The sequence below is a fragment of the Pseudorasbora parva genome, chromosome 11, assembly GCF_024679245.1.
Source record: "Pseudorasbora parva isolate DD20220531a chromosome 11, ASM2467924v1, whole genome shotgun sequence".
Taxonomy (NCBI): domain Eukaryota; kingdom Metazoa; phylum Chordata; class Actinopteri; order Cypriniformes; family Gobionidae; genus Pseudorasbora; species Pseudorasbora parva.
The window spans coordinates 46,455,699-46,479,690 of record NC_090182.1 but is presented as its reverse complement, the minus strand read 5'-3'; the positions used below and the strand labels follow the sequence as shown (position 1 = coordinate 46,479,690).

The following is a 23,992-nucleotide window of genomic DNA, read 5'->3' as shown; positions in this document are numbered from 1 at the left end:
TGTGTGTTTCCTCAGGTGTCGTGTGTGTTTCCTCAGATGTCGTGTGTGTGTTTCCTCAGGTGTCGTGTGTTTCCTCAGTTTGTTGTGTGTGTTTCCTCAGATGTCGTGTGTTTCCTCAGATGTCGTGTGTGTACCCTCAGATGTCGTGTGTGTGTTTCCTCAGGTGTTGTGTGTGTTTCCTCAGATGTCGTGTGTGTACCCTCAGATGTCGTGTGTGTTTTTCCTCAGGTGTGTGTTCCCTCAGATGTCGTGTGTGTTTTTCCTCAGTTTGTTGTGTGTGTTTCCTCAGATGTCGTGTGCGTTTCCTCAGGTGTGTGTTCTCTCAGATGTCGTGTGTGTGTTTCCTCAGATGTCGTGTGTGTGTTTCCTCAGGTGTCGTGTGTTTTTCCTCAGTTTGTTGTGTGTGTTCCCTCAGATGTCGTGTGTTTCCTCAGATGTCGTGTGTGTGTTTCCTCAGGTGTCGTGTGTTTCCTCAGTTTGTTGTGTGTGTTTCCTCAGGGGTCGTGTGTGTTCCCTCAGATGTCGTGTGTTTTTCCTCAGTTTGTTGTGTGTTCCCTCAGATGTCGTGTGTTTCCTCAGATGTCGTGTGTGTGTTTCCTCAGATGTCGTGTGTGTGTTTCCTCAGATGTCGTGTGTGTGTTTCCTCAGATGTCGTGTTGTGTGTTCCCTCAGATGTCGTGTGTGTTTCCTCAAATGTCGTGTGTGTTTCCTCAAATGTCGTGTGTGTTTCCTCAGATGTCGTGTGTGTTTCCTCAGGTGTCGTGTGTGTTCCCTTAGATGTCGTGTGTGTTTTTCCTCAGGTGTCGTGTGTGTTTTTCCTCAGTTTGTTGTGTGCGTTCCCTCAGATGTTGTGTGTTCTCTCAGATGTCATGTGTTTCCTCGGGTGTCGTGTGTTTTCTCAGGTGTAGTGTGTGTGTTTCCTCAGATGTCGTGTGTGTGTTTCCTCAGATGTCGTGTGTGTGTTTCCTCAGATGTCGTGTGCGTTTCCTCAGGTGTGTGTTCTCTCAGATGTCGTGTGTGTGTTTCCTCAGATGTCGTGTGTGTGTTTCCTCAGGTGTCGTGTGTGTGTTTCCTCAGGTGTCGTGTGTTTCCTCAGTTTGTTGTGTGTGTTTCCTCAGATGTCGTGTGTGTTTCCTCAGATGTCGTGTGTGTACCCTCAGATGTCGTGTGTGTGTTTCCTCAGATGTCGTGTGTGTGTTTCCTCAGGTGTCGTGTGTGTGTTTCCTCAGGTGTCGTGTGTGTTTCCTCAGATGTCGTGTGTGTGTTTCCTCAGATGTCGTGTGTGTGTTTCCTCAGGTGTCGTGTGTGTGTTTCCTCAGGTGTCGTGTGTGTTTCCTCAGATGTCGTGTGTGTGTTTCCTCAGGTGTCGTGTGTTTCCTCAGTTTGTTGTGTGTGTTTCCTCAGGTGTTGTGTGTGTTTCCTCAGATGTCCTGTGTGTACCCTCAGATGTCGTGTGTGTTTTTCCTCAGGTGTGTGTTCCCTCAGATGTCGTGTGTGTTTTTCCTCAGTTTGTTGTGTGTGTTTCCTCAGATGTCGTGTGTGTGTTTCCTCAGTTGTGTGTGTTTCCTCAGATGTCGTGTGCGTTTCCTCAGGTGTGTGTTCTCTCAGATGTCGTGTGTGTGTTTCCTCAGATGTCGTGTGTGTGTTTCCTCAGGTGTCGTGTGTTTCCTCAGTTTGTTGTGTGTGTTTCCTCAGGTGTTGTGTGTGTACCCTCAGGTGTTGTGTGTGTTTCCTCAGATGTCGTGTGTGTACCCTCAGATGTCGTGTGTGTTTTTCCTCAGATGTCGTGTGTGTTTTTCCTCAGGTGTTGTGTGCGTTTCCTCAGGTGTGTGTTCCCTCAGATGTCGTGTGTTTTTCCTCAGTTTGTTGTGTGTGTTCCCTCAGATGTCGTGTGTTTCCTCAGATGTCGTGTGTGTGTTTCCTCAGGTGTCGTGTGTTTCCTCAGTTTGTTGTGTGTGTTTCCTCAGGGGTCGTGTGTGTTTCCTCAGGTGTCGTGTGTGTGTTTCCTCAGGTGTCGTGTGTGTGTTTCCTCAGGGGTCGTGTGTGTTTCCTCAGGTGTCGTGTGTTTCCTCAGTTTGTTGTGTGTGTTTCCTCAGGGGTCGTGTGTGTTCCCTCAGATGTCGTGTGTTTTTCCTCAGTTTGTTGTGTGTTCCCTCAGATGTCGTGTGTTCCCTCAGATGTCGTGTGTTCCCTCAGATGTCGTGTGTTCCCTCAGATGTCGTGTGTTTCCTCAGATGTCGTGTGTGTGTTTCCTCAGATGTCGTGTGTGTGTTTCCTCAGATGTCGTGTGTGTGTTTCCTCAGATGTCGTGTTGTGTGTTCCCTCAGATGTCGTGTGTGTTTCCTCAGGTGGTGTGTGTTTCCTCAAATGTCGTGTGTGTTTCCTCAGATGTCGTGTGTTTCCTCAGGTGTCGTGTGTGTTCCCTTAGATGTCGTGTGTGTTTTTCCTCAGGTGTCGTGTGTGTTTTTCCTCAGTTTGTTGTGTGCGTTCTCTCAGATGTCGTGTGTTTTCTCAGGTGTAGTGTGTGTGTTTCCTCAGATGTCGTGTGTGTGTTTCCTCAGGTGTCATGTTTGTTTCCTCAGATGTCGTGTGTTTTCCCTCAGATGTCGTGTGTGTTCCCTCAGATGTCATGTGTGTTTCCTCAGATGTGTGTGTGCGTTTCCTCAGATTATGGCCGATCGCAGGAGTGTTGGTCTCGGCGCAGGATCCTCGTCTCAGTTCAGCTCTGATGTTCCACTGACAGGTAAGAGATTCACACACACATGTTTGGATGTAAAGTCACAGAGGTTCACACACACATGTTTGGATGTAAAGTCACAGAGATTCACACACACACGTTTGGATGTAAAGTCACAGAGATTCAGACACACACGTTTGCATGTAAAGTCACAGAGATTCACACACACACGTTTGCATGTAAAGTCACAGAGATTCACACACACACGTTTGCATGTAAAGTCACAGAGATTCACACACACACGTTTGCATGTAAAGTCACAGAGATTCACACACACACGTTTGGATGTAAAGTCACAGAGATTCACACACACACGTTTGGATGTAAAGTCACAGAGATTCACACACACACGTTTGCATGTAAAGTCACAGAGATTCACACACACACGTTTGCATGTAAAGTCACAGAGATTCACACACACATGTTTGGATGTAAAGTCACAGAGATTCACACACACGTTTGCATGTAAAGTCACAGAGATTCAAACACACACGTTTGGATGTAAAGTCACAAAGATTCACACACACATGTTTGGATGTAAAGTCACAGAGATTCACACACACATGTTTGGATGTAAAGTCACAGAGATTCACACACACACACGTTTGGATGTAAAGTCACAGAGATTCACACACACACGTTTGGATGTAAAGTCACAGAGATTCACACACACACGTTTGGATGTAAAGTCACAGAGATTCACACACACACGTTTGGATGTAAAGTCACAGAGATTCACACACACACGTTTGCATGTAAAGTCACAGAGATTCACACACACACGTTTGGATGTAAAGTCACAGAGATTCACACACACACGTTTGGATGTAAAGTCACAGAGATTCACACACACACGTTTGCATGTAAAGTCACAGAGATTCACACACACACGTTTGCATGTAAAGTCACAGAGATTCACACACACACGTTTGCATGTAAAGTCACAGAGATTCACACACACACACGTTTGGATGTAAAGTCACAGAGATTCACACACACACGTTTGGATGTAAAGTCACAGAGATTCACACACACACGTTTGGATGTAAAGTCACAGAGATTCACACACACACGTTTGCATGTAAAGTCACAGAGATTCACACACACATGTTTGGATGTAAAGTCACAGAGATTCACACACACATGTTTGGATGTAAAGTCACAGAGATTCACACACACACACGTTTGGATGTAAAGTCACAGAGATTCACACACACACGTTTGGATGTAAAGTCACAGAGATTCACACACACACGTTTGGATGTAAAGTCACAGAGATTCACACACACACGTTTGGATGTAAAGTCACAGAGATTCACACACACACGTTTGGATGTAAAGTCACAGAGATTCACACACACATGTTTGGATGTAAAGTCACAGAGATTCACACACACACGTTTGGATGTAAAGTCACAGAGATTCACACACACACGTTTGCATGTAAAGTCACAGAGATTCACACACACACGTTTGCATGTAAAGTCACAGAGATTCACACACACACGTTTGCATGTAAAGTCACAGAGATTCACACACACACACGTTTGGATGTAAAGTCACAGAGATTCACACACACACGTTTGGATGTAAAGTCACAGAGATTCACACACACACGTTTGGATGTAAAGTCACAGAGATTCACACACACACGTTTGGATGTAAAGTCACAGAGATTCACACACACACGTTTGGATGTAAAGTCACAGAGATTCACACACACACGTTTGGATGTAAAGTCACAGAGATTCACACACACACGTTTGCATGTAAAGTCACAGAGATTCACACACACACGTTTGCATGTAAAGTCACAGAGATTCACACACACACGTTTGCATGTAAAGTCACAGAGATTCACACACACACGTTTGCATGTAAAGTCACAGAGATTCACACACACACACGTTTGGATGTAAAGTCACAGAGATTCACACACACACGTTTGGATGTAAAGTCACAGAGATTCACACACACACGTTTGGATGTAAAGTCACAGAGATTCACACACACACGTTTGCATGTAAAGTCACAGAGATTCACACACACATGTTTGGATGTAAAGTCACAGAGATTCACACACACACACGTTTGGATGTAAAGTCACAGAGATTCACACACACACGTTTGGATGTAAAGTCACAGAGATTCACACACACACGTTTGGATGTAAAGTCACAGAGATTCACACACACACGTTTGGATGTAAAGTCACAGAGATTCACACACACACGTTTGGATGTAAAGTCACAGAGATTCACACACACATGTTTGGATGTAAAGTCACAGAGATTCACACACACACGTTTGGATGTAAAGTCACAGAGATTCACACACACACGTTTGCATGTAAAGTCACAGAGATTCACACACACACGTTTGCATGTAAAGTCACAGAGATTCACACACACACGTTTGCATGTAAAGTCACAGAGATTCACACACACACACGTTTGGATGTAAAGTCACAGAGATTCACACACACACGTTTGGATGTAAAGTCACAGAGATTCACACACACACGTTTGGATGTAAAGTCACAGAGATTCACACACACACGTTTGGATGTAAAGTCACAGAGATTCACACACACACGTTTGGATGTAAAGTCACAGAGATTCAAACACACACGTTTGGATGTAAAGTCACAGAGATTCACACACACATGTTTGGATGTAAAGTCACAGAGATTCACACACACACGTTTGCATGTAAAGTCACAGAGATTCACACACACACGTTTGCATGTAAAGTCACAGAGATTCACACACACACGTTTGCATGTAAAGTCACAGAGATTCACACACACACACGTTTGGATGTAAAGTCACAGAGATTCACACACACACGTTTGGATGTAAAGTCACAGAGATTCACACACACACGTTTGGATGTAAAGTCACAGAGATTCACACACACACGTTTGGATGTAAAGTCACAGAGATTCACACACACACGTTTGGATGCAAAGTCACATGACCTGTCAGATCTGAACCGTGATGAGGAGCGGCTCCAGTGCAGGATTTGATCTTCTGTGTACTTTTTAAATAGTCTTCTGCATTACAGAATACATTTTTGTTTTAGTTTTTTTTGTTCATGAAATAATTAAATAAAATTACTTTAAATAATTAAATTCTTTATTTCCAGAAGTTCGGAATATATTTATATAATCGCATGATTGTCATGAGTTAACTCGCGATTAATCGCATTATATATATATATGTATATGTGTGTGTCTGTGTGTACGTATGTGTTTGTGTGTGTACATACACTCACCTAAAAGATTATTAGGAACACACACTAATACTGTGTTTGACCCTTTCTCCTTCAGAACTGCCTTAATTCTCCGTGGCATTGATCAACAAGCTGCTGAAAGCATTCTTTAGAAATGTCGGCCCATATTGATAGGAGAGCATCTTGCAGTTGATGGAGATTTGTGGGATGCACATCCAGGGCACGAAACTCCCGTTCCACCACATCCCAAAGATGCTCTATTGGGTTGAGATCTGGAGACTGTGGCGGCCATTTTAGTTCAGTCAACTCGTTGGCATGTTCAAGAAACCAATTTGAAATGATTGGAGCTTTGTGACATGGTGCATTATCCTGCTGGAAGTAGCCATCAGAGGATGGGGACATGGTGGTCATAAAGGGATGGACATGGTCAGAAACAATGCTCAGGTAGGCCGTGGCATTTAAACGATGCCCAATTGGCACTAAGGGGCCTAAAGTGTGCCAAGAAAACATCCCCCACACCATTACACCACCACCACCAGCCTGCACAGTGGGAACAAGGCATGATGGATCCATGTTCTCATTCTGTTTACGCCAAATTCTGACTCTACCATCTGAATGTCTCAACAGAAATCGAGACTCATCAGACCAGGCAACATTTTTCCAGTCTTCAACTGTCCAATTTTGGTGAGCTCGTGCAAATTGTCGCCTCTTTTTCCTATTTGTAGTGGAGATGAGTGGTACCCGGTGGGGTCTTCTGCTGTTGTAGCCCATCCGCCTCAAGGTTGTGTGTGTTGTGGCTTCACAAATGCTTTGCTGCATACCTCGGTTGTAACGAGTGGTTATTTCAGTCAAAGTTGCTCTTCTATCAGCTTGAATCAGTCGGCCCATTCTCCTCTGACCTCGAGCATCAACAAGGCATTTTCTCCCACAGGACTGCTGCATACTGGATGCTCTTCCCTTTACACACCATTCTTTGTAAAGCCTAGAAATGGTTGTGTGTGTAAATCCCAGTAACTGAGCAGATTGTGAAATACTCAGACCGGCCCGTCTGGCACCAACAACCATGCCACGCTCAAAACGGCTTAAATCACCTTTCTTTCCCATTCTGACATTCAGTTTGAGTTCAGGAGATTGTCTTGACCAGGACCACACCCCTAAATGCATCGAAGCAACTGCCATGTGATTGGCTGATTAGATAATTGCATTAATGAGAAATTGAACAGGTGTTCCTAATAATCCTTTAGGTGAGTGTGTGTATGTGTTTGTATGTACAAAGTTTTATGTTAGATGCGATTTAATTGATTTGACAGCACTAATTTATATTCCTCTACAAAACTCATTTCGATCAATCGCTTGCAGTGTGTGAACGGCCTAAATGACCAAACAATGCCAATCCCAGACGAGTTTCTGTGAAACATTGCACTTTTATCTGAAGCTGAACTCGACGTGTATCTGGAGTTCTGATCACATGACCCCAATGCTTGCATCTGATTGGTTTTGCTGAGTAAACGCTGCTGCGGCGGCTCATAGATTCATTGTTTTGTTGCAATAAAAACGTAAATATTCTAACCCTAACCTGAACGCGGTTTAGGTTTATTTATTTGTTTTGATGTAAATTTTGTTTCTATTGTGCGTGTGTGTGTGTGTGTAGAGGAGTCCATAAGTACAGTGTGTGTGAGATGGCCGTGCTGACCTCAGCACAGTTCATTTCATTAGGTCTGTAAATGGCCAATGAACAGAGATAATGAGAGCTGGTGTTCTGACCCGTATACACACACACACACACACACACACACACACACACACACACACACACACACACACACAGCTCCTGCATTACATCTGTCAGAAACTGTGTGTTTATAATGCCCAGTGCAGACTCCTCCTTTGTTCTGTTTTCATCTCGAGAGCTCGAGCTGCATTTAGAGCGTCGGTTCCCTCGCGGCTCGACTGATGAATGAAACCGTGTGACGTTCAGCTCGTGTTTCTCATCTGTGTGTTTCTCAGTAGAGTTTCCAACGCCAAAGACTGACCTACAACACAGCTTCCACGTGCTTTACCTGGGGATGACAACCGTACTGAGACCTATAGGTAACACACACACACACATACACACACACACAGTCTCTCTCTTTCATGCACATGTACACACTCTCTCTCACACGCGCACACACTCTCTGGCACACACGTCCACACTCTCTCTCTGGCACACACACACACTCTCTCACACACACGCTCACTCTCTCCCTCTCTGACTAACTCACACACACCCACACACTCTCACATACACTCTCTCTCACACACACGCTCACTCTCTCTCTCTCTGACTAACTCACACACACACACGCTCACTCTCTCCCTCTCTGACTAACTCACACACACCCACACACTCTCATATAGACTCTCTCTCTCTCACACACACGCTCACTCTCTCTCTCTCTGACTAACTCACACACACCCACACTCTCACATACACTCTCTCTCACACACACGCTCACACTCTCTCTGACTAACTCACACACACGCTCACTCTCTCTGACTAACTCACACACACTCTCTCTCACACACACGCTTACTCTCTCTCTCTGACTCACTCACTCAAACACACACTTTCTCCATGACTGACACACACACACACTCTCTGACTAACTCACACACACCCACACACTCTCTCTCTCTCACACACACACGCTCACTCTCTCAAACACACACTTTCTCTCTCGATGACTGACACACACTCACTCACACATACACTCTCTCACACACACACACACGCTCACTCTCTCTAACTCACACACACCCACACTCTCTCTCTCTCTCACACACACGCTCACACTCTCTCTTTCTGACTCACTCACTCAAACACACACTTTCTCGCTCTATGACTGACACACACACACTCCCTCACACACACACTCTATCTCTCTATCTCACGCACACACACACACACACAGTAGTTGTACTGTTTTTAAATGTTACTATTGTTTCAGAATGTTCTAAAGTAACGTTCCCGTAATGGAAGGTTCTCTTAACGCTGACATTTATTGAGCTTCTAATCAGTCGAGTCGAAGTTATTTTCCCAAAACTGTTCCTCTGGTTTCCTAAAGCAGCTTTAAGTTAATCCGTCTGTGAGGTTCTCCTCAGCCTTTGTGGACCGTGAGACTCTGAGCCCTGTGTAAGCGCAGACCTGTGTTTCCCAAACGCTGCAGGGATGGACATGATCAATGGAGCGATAGAGAGTCTGATGGCCTCCGCTGGGAAAGAGGACTGGACCCCCGTCCTGCTGAACGTCGCCGACGCCACCATTACGGTCATCAAAGAGAAGGTCAAGCTTCCTTTAAAGGCCTTCATTTTCTTTTCGTTTCATTATGTTTCGGCCCTGAAATCATAAACCTCAAACTAATCATCTGTCTGACTCTGCACTGCAAAAAATGCTCTTGTTATTTAGTATTTTCTTCTTGTTTCCAGTACAAATATCTAAATATTCTGGTAACCCTTTATTTTAAAGTTCAGTTATTAACTATGAACTAGTTGCTTATGATCATGCATATTACTATGATATTGTGTGTTTATTAGCACTTATAAAGCTCATATTAATGCCTTATTCTGCATGAGCTTATTCTACATCCCTTAATCCGACCCAATACCTAAACTTAAACGCTACAAAAACTACCTTACTAACTATTAATAAGCAGTAAATTAGGAGTTTATTGAGGGAAAAGTCGGAGTTAATAGTGAATATGTGTTCCCCATGTGTTACCGAAATTCTTAAATCAAGATTCATTTACTAGATAAGTAATATGACTTAAGATATTTTTGCTTGTTTTCTGGGATAAAAAAAAAAAACAGGCAAAATGATCTGCCAATGGGGTGAGAAAAATAATCTTATTTCAGTTTGTGACGGAAACAAGATTATTTTTCTCACCCCATTGGCAGATCATTTTGCCTGTTTTAAGCAAAAACTCACTTCATTTCGATTTTTTTTAAATCCAAGCAAAAATATAATGTCATTTTACTGATCTAGTAAATGCATCTTGATTTAGGAATTGTTAGAAATGTAGACTAGAAACAAGACAAAATTACTGAGTAAGAAGAGAATTTTTTGCAGTGTAGGTGGCACTTTCACAATAGAGCAAACTTTAAAGGAGTTGAAACAATCTGTTAAATTGTTCTCTGATATCTACACAGAGGGTGTGTGGCTTATTTAAGAGCAAAACTTGTCCAGATACAGTTTTACAGGTCCATTTATAACCCTATAAATTGTCCCTAGGATGTAATGCTCTGTTTTCGCCTTATTTGGAAGAGTCATGAATATTAATGTTGAGCTCTGCTCTGATTGGCTTATTCCAGCAGCTCAGCAGTTCAGTGAAGCGGCTCGAGAGTCCTGACAGAACACAGACCGACTGAACGACACTTTAAGCAGAACATCTCAAATGGAGATTGATCAAATGCAGACTACTTGTTTATTGGCGTTTTCAGATCATCTGCGGGCGAGAAAGAGCTCACGTCCGTGCGGTTGCCAGATATCAGTAATCAAATCACCCCCAAACAGAGCTTTTCTGTGAAAAGAAACACTTATACACTCCGGTTTTTACCTAGACATGTCCAATCTGGCAACCATATGAGAGCTCTCTCTCTCTCTCTCTCTCTCTCTCTCCTCTCTCTCTCGTGCGCACAGATGATCTGAAAACACCAATAAACAAGTAAGCTGCATTTGATCAATCTCCATTTGAGATGTTCTGCTTAAAGTGTCGTTCAGTCTACATTTTAGACTCGTCTTTGTTCATAAACGATATTGCATGTTTATATAACGTTAGTCACGATGTAGGCTAACGTTACGCTGTGACTGTGATGTACTCTGAACAAGCATGCGGAAACATCACAGGCCTACTGTAGTTCTCAAAAATATGAATATATAACTTATATTTTTACAAAATGAATAGCCTTGTCAAATGACTGTCGTTTTAACTTATATGGTGGAGAAGGTGACGTTTGCTAGAAGGATCGAGTGAACGATCTAAGCAAAGTATCTACGGTTGTATTTTGTAATAATATTCCCCTTTGTCATTAGACACACTATTTAGTTTGGTATGGTACTTGGAGTTTCCTATTGTTACTGTACTAGCATCTCACGTTATCTAGACAATGCTGTCTCTCTAAGAAACTTTCAGTTTAATCAGAAAGTCAATAAGTGGATAAATCGCTGCTCACTGCTTGCAGGAATACAGTCGCCACTTTCTTCAGTTTAAGACGCTGAGCGAAGCTTGCTTGAAATGGGCCGAACAAACGAACGATCTTGAATTAAATTGTTGTGGTATCCGATTATAATAAACCCCAACCATGACTGCTGACATGTGAAAAGTCCTCTTGTCCCCTGCCCATGGATCATGACGTGTGTGTCCATGATCTACAGTGTTTGCTCCTCCAGTGTCTTCATCTGCAGTCCTGATGATTCGCTCCGTCAGTTCCGCCTGATAATGAACATGTTTGGACAGATGCAGATGTTGGGGGCGTGTATATAAATGATCCCCAACGCTTGCGTCACGGTTGGGTTTATCTTGAGATGCACTTTTTTTCCGTGGTGTTTTTGATTTACATAAGAAGGAGGAGGCAATGGTGTTTGAGACTCACAGTATGTGATGTCCATGTGCTGAACTCTTATTATTTCACTATGGCAAGGTTAATTCAATTGTTCATTCTAGGGCACCTTTAAAATAAAGACAAACGTAGAAAGCGTATTCATTCCTATCCCCTCATGGACAAATGCTTCCAAACTGGCGGTTTGTCTGAAATATGTCAAAAATGTATCAATCATTTAGACTGCATTTTTTAAACTGTTTTGTAGATATAAACCCAGTGTGACACATGATGCTGATATTAATTTACAGTCACTCTCTTGTGTGGCTGATTATGTGTCCCATAATGACTAATTCATCTGTATATTGTGAGTTTAAATGTCTAAACGACACAAAGCTTGGTCTATATGGACACCAGGACAATCTGAGACACATGACAGATTGCTCTCTGTCCAATCCACTTAGACCCTGATGGCACGTTCACATTTATTCCAAACGTCTGATGGAGTAAAGTGTCTCAAACAGGTCCTGTGGTGACATCGGTCAGATTTATTATGGTCATTTCTCTTTTGTGCGGCAGGAAGAGGAGGAGAAGGTGATAGTGGAGTGTCGTGTGCGCTTCCTGTCCTTCATGGGCGTGGGGCGAGACGTCCATACGTTTGCCTTCATCATGGACACGGGAAACCAGCACTTCCAGTGCCACGTGTTCTGGTGCGAGCCCAACGCCGGAAGCGTGTCGGAGGCCGTGCAGTCGGCCTGTGTGGTGAGTGCCACATGCACATGTTTCTCACATAAGAAGGATTTTACTTCACTTTTATTTATTTTACGGAGACCCCGAAGAGACATGATGGCAAAGCGAATAAAAGTTTCTCAAACAAACACAAAAGCTTTTTGAGTGAACACAACGGTTTCTCAAACAAACACAAAAGCTTTTTGAGTGAACACAACGGTTTCTCAAACAAACGCAAAAATATCTCAAACAAACGCAACAGTTTCTCAAACAAACGCAACAGTTTCTCAAACAAACGCAAAAATATCTCAAACAAACGCAACAGTTTCTCAAACAAACGCAAAAATATCTCAAACAAACGCAACAGTTTCTCAAACAAACGCAACAGTTTCTCAAACAAACGCAAAAATATCTCAAACAAACGCAAAAATCTCAAACAAACACAACGGTTTCTCAAACAAACGCAAAAATATCTCAAACAAACGCAACAGTTTCTCAAACAAACGCAACAGTTTCTCAAACAAACGCAAAAATATCTCAAACAAACGCAACAGTTTCTCAAACAAACGCAAAAATATCTCAAACAAACGCAACAGTTTCTCAAACAAACGCAACAGTTTCTCAAACAAACGCAAAAATATCTCAAACAAACGCAAAAATCTCAAACAAACACAACGGTTTCTCAAACAAACGCAAAAATATCTCAAACAAACGCAACAGTTTCTCAAACAAACGCAAAAGTATCTCAAACAAACGCAAAAGTATCTCAAACAAACGCAACAGTTTCTCAAACAAACGCAAAAATATCTCAAACAAACGCAACAGTTTCTCAAACAAACGCAAAAGTATCTCAAACAAACGCAAAAGTATCTCAAACAAACGCAACAGTTTCTCAAACAAACGCAAAAATATCTCAAACAAACGCAACAGTTTCTCAAACAAACGCAAAAATATCTCAAACAAACGCAAAAATCTCAAACAAACACAACGGTTTCTCAAACAAACGCAAAAATATCTCAAACAAACGCAACAGTTTCTCAAACAAACGCAACAGTTTCTCAAACAAACGCAAAAATATCTCAAACAAACGCAACAGTTTCTCAAACCAACGCAAAAATATCTCAAACAAACGCAACAGTTTCTCAAACAAACGCAAAAGTATCTCAAACAAACGCAAAAATATCTCAAACAAACGCAACAGTTTCTCAAACAAACGCAAAAATATCTCAAACAAACGCAACAGTTTCTCAAACAAACGCAACAGTTTCTCAAACAAACGCAAAAATATCTCAAACAAACGCAAAAATCTCAAACAAACACAACGGTTTCTCAAACAAACGCAAAAATATCTCAAACAAACGCAACAGTTTCTCAAACAAACGCAAAAATATCTCAAACAAACGCAACAGTTTCTCAAACAAACGCAAAAATATCTCAAACAAACGCAACAGTTTCTCAAACAAACGCAACAGTTTCTCAAACAAACGCAAAAATATCTCAAACAAACGCAAAAATCTCAAACAAACACAACGGTTTCTCAAACAAACGCAAAAATATCTCAAACAAACGCAACAGTTTCTCAAACAAACGCAAAAGTATCTCAAACAAACGCAAAAGTATCTCAAACAAACGCAACAGTTTCTCAAACAAACGCAAAAATATCTCAAACAAACGCAACAGTTTCTCAAACAAACGCAAAAATATCTCAAACAAACGCAAAAATCTCAAACAAACACAACGGTTTCTCAAACAAACGCAAAAATATCTCAAACAAACGCAACAGTTTCTCAAACAAACGCAAAAGTATCTCAAACAAACGCAAAAATATCTCAAACAAACGCAACAGTTTCTCAAACAAACGCAAAAATATCTCAAACAAACGCAACAGTTTCTCAAACAAACGCAAAAATATCTCAAACAAACGCAAAAATCTCAAACAAACACAAACATTTCTCAAACAAACGCAAAAGCTTTTTGAGTGAACACAACGGTTTCTCAAACAAACGCAACAGTTTCTCAAACAAACGCAACAGTTTCTCAAACAAACGCAACAGTTTCTCAAACAAACGCAACAGTTTCTCAAACAAACGCAACAGTTTCTCAAACAAACGCAACAGTTTCTCAAACAATCGCAACAGTTTCTCAAACAATCGCAACAGTTTCTCAAACAATCGCAACAGTTTCTCAAACAAACGCAACAGTTTCTCAAACAAACGCAACAGTTTCTCAAACAAACGCAACAGTTTCTCAAACAAACGCAACAGTTTCTCAAACAAACGCAACAGTTTCTCAAACAAACACAAACATTTCTCAAACAAACACAAACATTTCTCAAACAAACGCAACAGTTTCTCAAACAAACGCAAAAGTATCTCAAACAAACGCAAACATTTCTCAAACAAACGCAAACGTTTTTCGAGCGAACGCAAACGTTTCTCAAACAAATGCAAAAATATCTCAAACAAACGCAACAGTTTCTCAAACAAACGCAACAGTTTCTCAAACAAACGCAACAGTTTCTCAAACAAACACAAACATTTCTCAAACAAACACAAACATTTCTCAAACAAACGCAACAGTTTCTCAAACAAACGCAAAAGTATCTCAAACAAACACAAACATTTCTCAAACAAACGCAAACGTTTTTCAAACAAACGTAAAAGCTTTTTGAGTGAACACAACGGTTTCTCAAACAAACGCAAAAATATCTCAATCAAACGCAACAGTTTCTCAAACAAATGCAAAAATTTCTCAAACAACGCAAGTTTCTCAAACAAACGCAAAAATATCTCAAACAAACGCAACAGCTTCTCAAACAAACGCAAAAATATCTCAAACAAACACAAGTTTCTCAAACAAACGCAACAGTTTCTCAAACAAACGCAACAGTTTCTCAAACAAACGTAAAAGCTTTTTGAGTGAACACAACGGTTTCTCAAACAAACGCAAAAATATCTCAATCAAACGCAACAGTTTCTCAAACAAACGCAACAGTTTCTCAAACAAACGCAACAGTTTCTCAAACAAACGCAACAGTTTCTCAAACAAACGCAACAGTTTCTCAAACAAACGCAACAGTTTCTCAAACAAACGCAAAAGTATCTCAAACAAACGCAACAGTTTCTCAAACAAACGCAAAAGTATCTCAAACAAACGCAACAGTTTCTCAAACAAACGCAAAAGTATCTCAAACAAACGCAACAGTTTCTCAAACAAACGCAAGTTTCTCTAACAAACGCAAAAGTATCTCAAACAAACGCAACAGTTTCTCTAACAAACGCAAAAGTATCTCAAACAAACGCAACAGTTTCTCAAACAAACGCAAGTTTCTCAAACAAACGCAACAGTTTCTCAAACAAACGCAAGTTTCTCAAACAAACGCAACAGTTTCTCAAACAAACGCAACAGTTTCTCAAACAAACGCAACAGTTTCTCAAACAAACGCAACAGTTTCTCAAACAAACGCAAGTTTCTCAAACAAACGCAACAGTTTCTCTAACAAACGCAAAAATATCTCAATCAAACGCAAACGTTTCTCAAACTAACACAAATGTTTCTCAAACAAACGCAAGTTTCTCAAACAAACGCAAAAATATCTCAAACAAACGCAACAGTTTCTCAAACAAACGCAAGTTTCTCAAACAAACACAAGTTTCTCAAACAAACGCAAGTTTCTCAAACAAACGCAACAGTTTCTCAAACAAACGCAAGTTTCTCAAACAAACGCAACAGTTTCTCAAACAAACGTAAAAGCTTTTTGAGTGAACACAACGGTTTCTCAAACAAACGCAAAAATATCTCAATCGAACGCAACAGTTTCTCAAACAAACGCAACAGTTTCTCAAACAAACGCAACAGTTTCTCAAACAAACGCAACAGTTCCTCAAACAAACGCAACAGTTTCTCAAACAAACGCAACAGTTTCTCTAACAAACGCAACAGTTTCTCAAACAAACGCAAAAGTATCTCAAACAAACGCAACAGTTTCTCAAACAAACGCAAAAGTATCTCAAACAAACGCAAAAGTATCTCAAACAAACGCAACAGTTTCTCAAACAAACGCAAAAGTATCTCAAACAAACGCAACAGTTTCTCTAACAAACGCAAAAGTATCTCAAACAAACGCAACAGTTTCTCAAACAAACGCAACAGTTTCTCAAACAAACGCAACAGTTTCTCAAACAAACGCAACAGTTTCTCAAACAAACGCAACAGTTTCTCAAACAAACGCAAACATTTCTCAAACAAACACAAACATTTCTCAAACAAACGCAACAGTTTCTCAAACAAACGCAAACATTTCTCAAACAAACACAAACATTTCTCAAACAAACGCAACAGTTTCTCAAACAAACGCAACAGTTTCTCAAACAAACGCAAAAATATCTCAAACAAACGCAAAAATCTCAAACAAACACAACGGTTTCTCAAACAAACGCAAAAATATCTCAAACAAACGCAACAGTTTCTCAAACAAACGCAAAAGTATCTCAAACAAACGCAAAAGTATCTCAAACAAACGCAACAGTTTCTCAAACAAACGCAAAAATATCTCAAACAAACGCAACAGTTTCTCAAACAAACGCAAAAATATCTCAAACAAACGCAAAAATCTCAAACAAACACAACGGTTTCTCAAACAAACGCAAAAATATCTCAAACAAACGCAACAGTTTCTCAAACAAACGCAACAGTTTCTCAAACAAACGCAAAAATATCTCAAACAAACGCAACAGTTTCTCAAACAAACGCAAAAATATCTCAAACAAACGCAACAGTTTCTCAAACAAACGCAAAAGTATCTCAAACAAACGCAAAAATATCTCAAACAAACGCAACAGTTTCTCAAACAAACGCAAAAATATCTCAAACAAACGCAACAGTTTCTCAAACAAACGCAAAAATATCTCAAACAAACGCAAAAATCTCAAACAAACACAAACATTTCTCAAACAAACGCAAAAGCTTTTTGAGTGAACACAACGGTTTCTCAAACAAACGCAACAGTTTCTCAAACAAACGCAACAGTTTCTCAAACAAACGCAACAGTTTCTCAAACAAACGCAACAGTTTCTCAAACAAACGCAACAGTTTCTCAAACAAACGCAACAGTTTCTCAAACAATCGCAACAGTTTCTCAAACAATCGCAACAGTTTCTCAAACAATCGCAACAGTTTCTCAAACAAACGCAACAGTTTCTCAAACAAACGCAACAGTTTCTCAAACAAACGCAACAGTTTCTCAAACAAACGCAACAGTTTCTCAAACAAACGCAACAGTTTCTCAAACAAACACAAACATTTCTCAAACAAACACAAACATTTCTCAAACAAACGCAACAGTTTCTCAAACAAACGCAAAAGTATCTCAAACAAACGCAAACATTTCTCAAACAAACGCAAACGTTTTTCGAGCGAACGCAAACGTTTCTCAAACAAATGCAAAAATATCTCAAACAAACGCAACAGTTTCTCAAACAAACGCAACAGTTTCTCAAACAAACGCAACAGTTTCTCAAACAAACACAAACATTTCTCAAACAAACACAAACATTTCTCAAACAAACGCAACAGTTTCTCAAACAAACGCAAAAGTATCTCAAACAAACGCAAAAGTATCTCAAACAAACGCAACAGTTTCTCAAACAAACGCAAAAATATCTCAAACAAACGCAACAGTTTCTCAAACAAACGCAAAAATATCTCAATCAAACGCAACAGTTTCTCAAACAAATGCAAAAATTTCTCAAACAACGCAAGTTTCTCAAACAAACGCAAAAATATCTCAAACAAACGCAACAGCTTCTCAAACAAACGCAAAAATATCTCAAACAAACACAAGTTTCTCAAACAAACGCAACAGTTTCTCAAACAAACGCAACAGTTTCTCAAACAAACGTAAAAGCTTTTTGAGTGAACACAACGGTTTCTCAAACAAACGCAAAAATATCTCAATCAAACGCAACAGTTTCTCAAACAAACGCAACAGTTTCTCAAACAAACGCAACAGTTTCTCAAACAAACGCAACAGTTTCTCAAACAAACGCAACAGTTTCTCAAACAAACGCAAAAGTATCTCAAACAAACGCAACAGTTTCTCAAACAAACGCAACAGTTTCTCAAACAAACGCAACAGTTTCTCAAACAAACGCAAAAGTATCTCAAACAAACGCAACAGTTTCTCAAACAAACGCAAAAGTATCTCAAACAAACGCAACAGTTTCTCAAACAAACGCAAAAGTATCTCAAACAAACGCAACAGTTTCTCAAACAAACGCAAGTTTCTCTAACAAACGCAAAAGTATCTCAAACAAACGCAACAGTTTCTCTAACAAACGCAAAAGTATCTCAAACAAACGCAAAAGTATCTCAAACAAACGCAACAGTTTCTCAAACAAACGCAAGTTTCTCAAACAAACGCAGCAGTTTCTCAAACAAACGCAAGTTTCTCAAACAAACGCAACAGTTTCTCAAACAAACGCAACAGTTTCTCAAACAAACGCAACAGTTTCTCAAACAAAGGCAACAGTTTCTCAAACAAACGCAACAGTTTCTCAAACAAACGCAAGTTTCTCAAACAAACGCAACAGTTTCTCTAACAAACGCAAAAATATCTCAATCAAACGCAAACGTTTCTCAAACTAACACAAATGTTTCTCAAACAAACGCAAGTTTCTCAAACAAACGCAAAAATATCTCAAACAAACGCAACAGTTTCTCAAACAAACGCAAGTTTCTCAAACAAACACAAGTTTCTCAAACAAACGCAAGTTTCTCAAACAAACGCAAGTTTCTCAAACAAACGCAACAGTTTCTCAAACAAACGCAAGTTTCTCAAACAAACGCAACAGTTTCTCAAACAAACGTAAAAGCTTTTTGAGTGAACACAACGGTTTCTCAAACAAACGCAAAAATATCTCAATCGAACGCAACAGTTTCTCAAACAAACGCAACAGTTTCTCAAACAAACGCAACAGTTTCTCAAACAAACGCAACAGTTCCTCAAACAAACGCAACAGTTTCTCAAACAAACGCAACAGTTTCTCTAACAAACGCAACAGTTTCTCAAACAAACGCAAAAGTATCTCAAACAAACGCAACAGTTTCTCAAACAAACGCAAAAGTATCTCAAACAAACGCAAAAGTATCTCAAACAAACGCAACAGTTTCTCAAACAAACGCAAAAGTATCTCAAACAAACGCAACAGTTTCTCTAACAAACGCAAAAGTATCTCAAACAAACGCAACAGTTTCTCAAACAAACGCAACAGTTTCTCAAACAAACGCAACAGTTTCTCAAACAAACGCAACAGTTTCTCAAACAAACGCAACAGTTTCTCAAACAAACGCAAACATTTCTCAAACAAACACAAACATTTCTCAAACAAACGCAACAGTTTCTCAAACAAACGCAACAGTTTCTCAAACAAACGCAAAAGTATCTCAAACAAACACAAACATTTCTCAAACAAACACACAAACATTTCTCAAACAAACGCAACAGTTTCTCAAACAAACGCAAAAGTATCTCAAACAAACACAAACATTTCTCAAACAAACGCAAACGTTTTTTGAGCGAACGCAAACGTTTCTCAAACAAATGCAAAAATATCTCAAACAAACGCAACAGTTTCTCAAACAAACGCAACAGTTTCTCAAACAAACGCAACAGTTTCTCAAACAAACGTAAAAGCTTTTTGAGTGAACACAACGGTTTCTCAAACAAACGCAAAAATATCTCAATCAAACGCAACAGTTTCTCAAACAAATGCAAAAATTTCTCAAACAACGCAAGTTTCTCAAACAAACGCAAAAATATCTCAAACAAACACAAGTTTCTCAAACAAACGCAAACGTTTTTCGAGCGAACGCAAACGTTTCTCAAACAAATGCAAAAATATCTCAAACAAACGCAACAGTTTCTCAAACAAACGCAACAGTTTCTCAAACAAACGCAACAGTTTCTCAAACAAACGCAACAGTTTCTCAAACAAACGTAAAAGCTTTTTGAGTGAACACAACGGTTTCTCAAACAAACGCAAAAATATCTCAATCAAACGCAACAGTTTCTCAAACAAACGCAAAAGTATCTCTAACAAACGCAAACGTTTCTCAAACTAACACAAATGTTTCTCAAACAAACGCAACAGTTTCTCAAACAAACGCAACAGTTTCTCAAACAAACGCAAGTTTCTCAAACAAACACAAGTTTCTCAAACAAACGCAAGTTTCTCAAACAAACGCAACAGTTTCTCAAACAAACGTAAAAGCTTTTTGAGTGAACACAACGGTTTCTCAAACAAACGCAAAAATATCTCAATCGAACGCAACAGTTTCTCAAACAAACGCAACAGTTTCTCAAACAAACACAACAGTTTCTCAAACAAACGCAACAGTTTCTCAAACAAACGCAACAGTTTCTCAAACAAACGCAACAGTTTCTCAAACAAACGCAACAGTTTCTCTAACAAACACACAAACATTTCTCAAACAAACGCAACAGTTTCTCAAACAAACGCAAGTTTCTCAAACAAACGCAAAAGTATCTCAAACAAACGCAACAGTTTCTCAAACAAACGCAAAAGTATCTCAAACAAACGCAAAAGTATCTCAAACAAACGCAACAGTTTCTCAAACAAACGCAAAAGTATCTCAAACAAACGCAACAGTTTCTCTAACAAACGCAAAAGTATCTCAAACAAACGCAACAGTTTCTCAAACAAACGCAAAAGTATCTCAAACAAACGCAACAGTTTCTCAAACAAACGCAACAGTTTCTCAAACAAATGCAACAGTTTCTCAAACAATCGCAACAGTTTCTCAAACAATCGCAACAGTTTCTCAAACAAACGCAACAGTATCTCAAACAAATGCAACAGTTTCTCAAACAATCGCAACAGTATCTCAAACAAATGCAACAGTTTCTCAAACAAACGCAAGTTTCTCTAACAAACGCAAAAGTATCTCAAACAAACGCAACAGTTTCTCTAACAAACGCAAAAGTATCTCTAACAAACGCAAACGTTTCTCAAACAAACGCAACAGTTTCTCAAACAAACGCAAACGTTTCTCAAACAAACGCAAACGTTTCTCAAACAAACGCAAACGTTTCTCAAACTAACGCAAACGTTTCTCAAACAATCGCAACAGTTTCTCAAACAAACGCAAAAGTTTCTTAAACAAACACAAATATTTTTTGAGCAAACGCAACAGTTTCTCAAACAAACAAACATTCTCAAACAAACGCAAAAGTTTCTCAAACAAACACAAACATTTCTCAAACAAACGGAAAAGTTTCTCAAACAAACACAAACATCCACACCCTGACGAAGGCATGTAAAGCCGCAACGCGTAGGTGTCTCTGTCACCAATTTTTTAAATGTTTAAGCCATGAAAAAATAAAGGCTTTTTAATTATCTCAATATACCCATCGAGTGCCTTGGACTACTTTTGCATTTAAACTTAATTATCCTACACAACCAAAGAGCACCGAGATCTTACACCCTGTGCAGCACTTCCTGCATTCCTTTGCATTGATAAACACAAACATTTCTCAAACAAACGCAAAAGTTTCTCAAACAAACACAAACATTTCTCAAACAAACGGAAAAGTTTTTCGAGCGAACGCAAACGTTTCTCAAACAAATGTAAAAATTTCTCAAACAACGCAAGTTTCTCAAACAAACGCAAAAATTTCTCAAACAACGCAAGTTTCTCAAACAAACGCAAACATTTCTCAAACAAACGCAAACATTTCTCAAACTAACGCAAACGTTTCTCAAACAAAAGCAAACCTTTCTCAAACTAACACAAACGTTTCTCAAACAAAAGCAAACCTTTCTCAAACAAACGCAACAGTTTCTCAAACAATCGCAACAGTTTCTCAAACAATCGCAACAGTTTCTCAAACAAACGCAACAGTTTCTCAAACAAACACAAACATTTCTCAAACAAACGGAAAAGTTTTTCGAGCAAACGCAAACGTTTCTCAAACAAATGCAAAAATTTCTCAAACAACGCAAGTTTCTCAAACAAACGCAAACATTTCTCAAACAAACGCAAACATTTCTCAAACTAACGCAAACGTTTCTCAAACAAAAGCAAACCTTTCTCAAACTAACACAAACGTTTCTCAAACAAAAGCAAACCTTTCTCAAACAAACGCAACAGTTTCTCAAACAATCGCAACAGTTTCTCAAACAATCGCAACAGTTTCTCAAACAAACGCAACAGTTTCTCAAACAAACGCAACAGTTTCTCAAACAAACGCAACAGTTTCTCAAACAAACACAACAGTTTCTCAAACAATCGCAACAGTTTCTCAAACAATCGCAACAGTTTCTCAAACAAACGCAACAGTTTCTCAAACAAACACAACAGTTTCTCAAACAAACGCAACAGTTTCTCAAACAATCGCAACAGTTTCTCAAACAAACACAAACATTTCTCAAACAAACGGAAAAGTTTTTCGAGCAAACGCAAACGTTTCTCAAACAAATGCAAAAATTTCTCAAACAAACGCAGAAGTTTCTCAAACAAATGCAAACATTTCTCAAACAAACGCAGAAGTTTCTCAAACAATCGCAACAGTTTCTCAAACAATCGCAACAGTTTCTCAAACAAACAAACATTTCTTGGGCAAACGCAAGTTTCTCAAACAAACAAACATTTCTTGGGCAAACGCAAACAGCTTATCAAACAAACACAAACAAACGCGAAAGTTTCTCAAAAGAACACAACAGTTTCACAAACTAACAACATTTCTGGAGTAAATGCAAAAGTTTTGTGAGAATACAAAGTGTACAAGCACTCAAACGAAGCAGTGTGTGTATAATCCTGTGTTTTTCCTCCAGCTGCGGTATCAGAAGTGTCTGGGCAAGACCGGCCCCTCGGCTGCGGCCCCCAGCGACTCCGTCACCCGCCGCGTAACCTCCAGCGTCAAGCGAGGCGTCCAATCAATCATAGACACTCTGAAAAAGAAGCCCGCCCCCGAAGTTCCCCACCAATGACGGAAAAGAACCGCTGCGATGGACAGCAGGTGGCGTGTGTGTGTGTGTGTGTGTATTTACTGATGCAGCCGGGAGGAAACACACACAACAACAAAGACAAAAGTGTAATGCGAGATGAACGAGATGTTGCGTAACGAGAAGCGTTTCAAACGTCGACTGTTCTGAATGAAGCATGCCTCTGCCTTACACTAACACATTTTCACTGAAGTATTTTGAGGGCGTCATGTCTCACAGATATCGTCACGCTCAGATCAATGTAACTCAGTCTTTACACACGTGACCTGGATTCCAGCTCCAGTCACGATTTGTGCCATAAGTGTGTTTCATTTCAAACCCACCCACTCATTCAATGTCTCGCCCACTTGGGAAATTGGATCCTTTGAAATGTTGTCCTCTTTCCTCAAGAAATTTAATGAGGAATTTTCTGGTGCTGGGTAACGGGAAAGGAACGTGTGTGAAATGTTTTAGTGCGAACCCTGACGGATGTATCATCATGATGCTCAGTGGGAATATTGTATCACACCAGAGTCTCTATATCATCTGCTCAAGACAATAAAGCGGAGAGAAATGGGAATTATTCTGATCACACAAATACACAGGCACTGTTGTACTTCATTTAAACACTGCAAAAAATGCTTTTCTTACTCAGTATTTTTGTCTTGTTTTTAGTCCAAACATCTAAAAATTCTTAAAACGAGAAGTATTT

General features: G+C 39.8%; 1 protein-coding gene across 4 annotated transcripts in view; it reads left to right on the top strand.

Annotated features, from left to right (window-relative positions):
* LOC137093296 (amyloid beta precursor protein binding family B member 2) overlaps positions 1 to 23,992 on the top strand; it is a 66,393-nt gene extending 42,401 nt beyond the window's left edge. For 3 of the 4 annotated variants that reach the window (XM_067458130.1, XM_067458128.1, XM_067458129.1), the window contains exons 10-14: positions 2,668 to 2,743; positions 7,979 to 8,062; positions 9,181 to 9,296; positions 12,128 to 12,310; positions 23,131 to 23,992. In XM_067458130.1, the coding sequence (XP_067314231.1) occupies positions 2,668 to 2,743; positions 7,979 to 8,062; positions 9,181 to 9,296; positions 12,128 to 12,310; positions 23,131 to 23,286 (615 nt within the window). In that variant the 3' untranslated portion in view covers positions 23,287 to 23,992. The remainder of the gene's footprint in view (positions 1 to 2,667; positions 2,744 to 7,978; positions 8,063 to 9,180; positions 9,297 to 12,127; positions 12,311 to 23,130) is intronic. The other variant, XM_067458131.1, reaches the window with a different exon arrangement.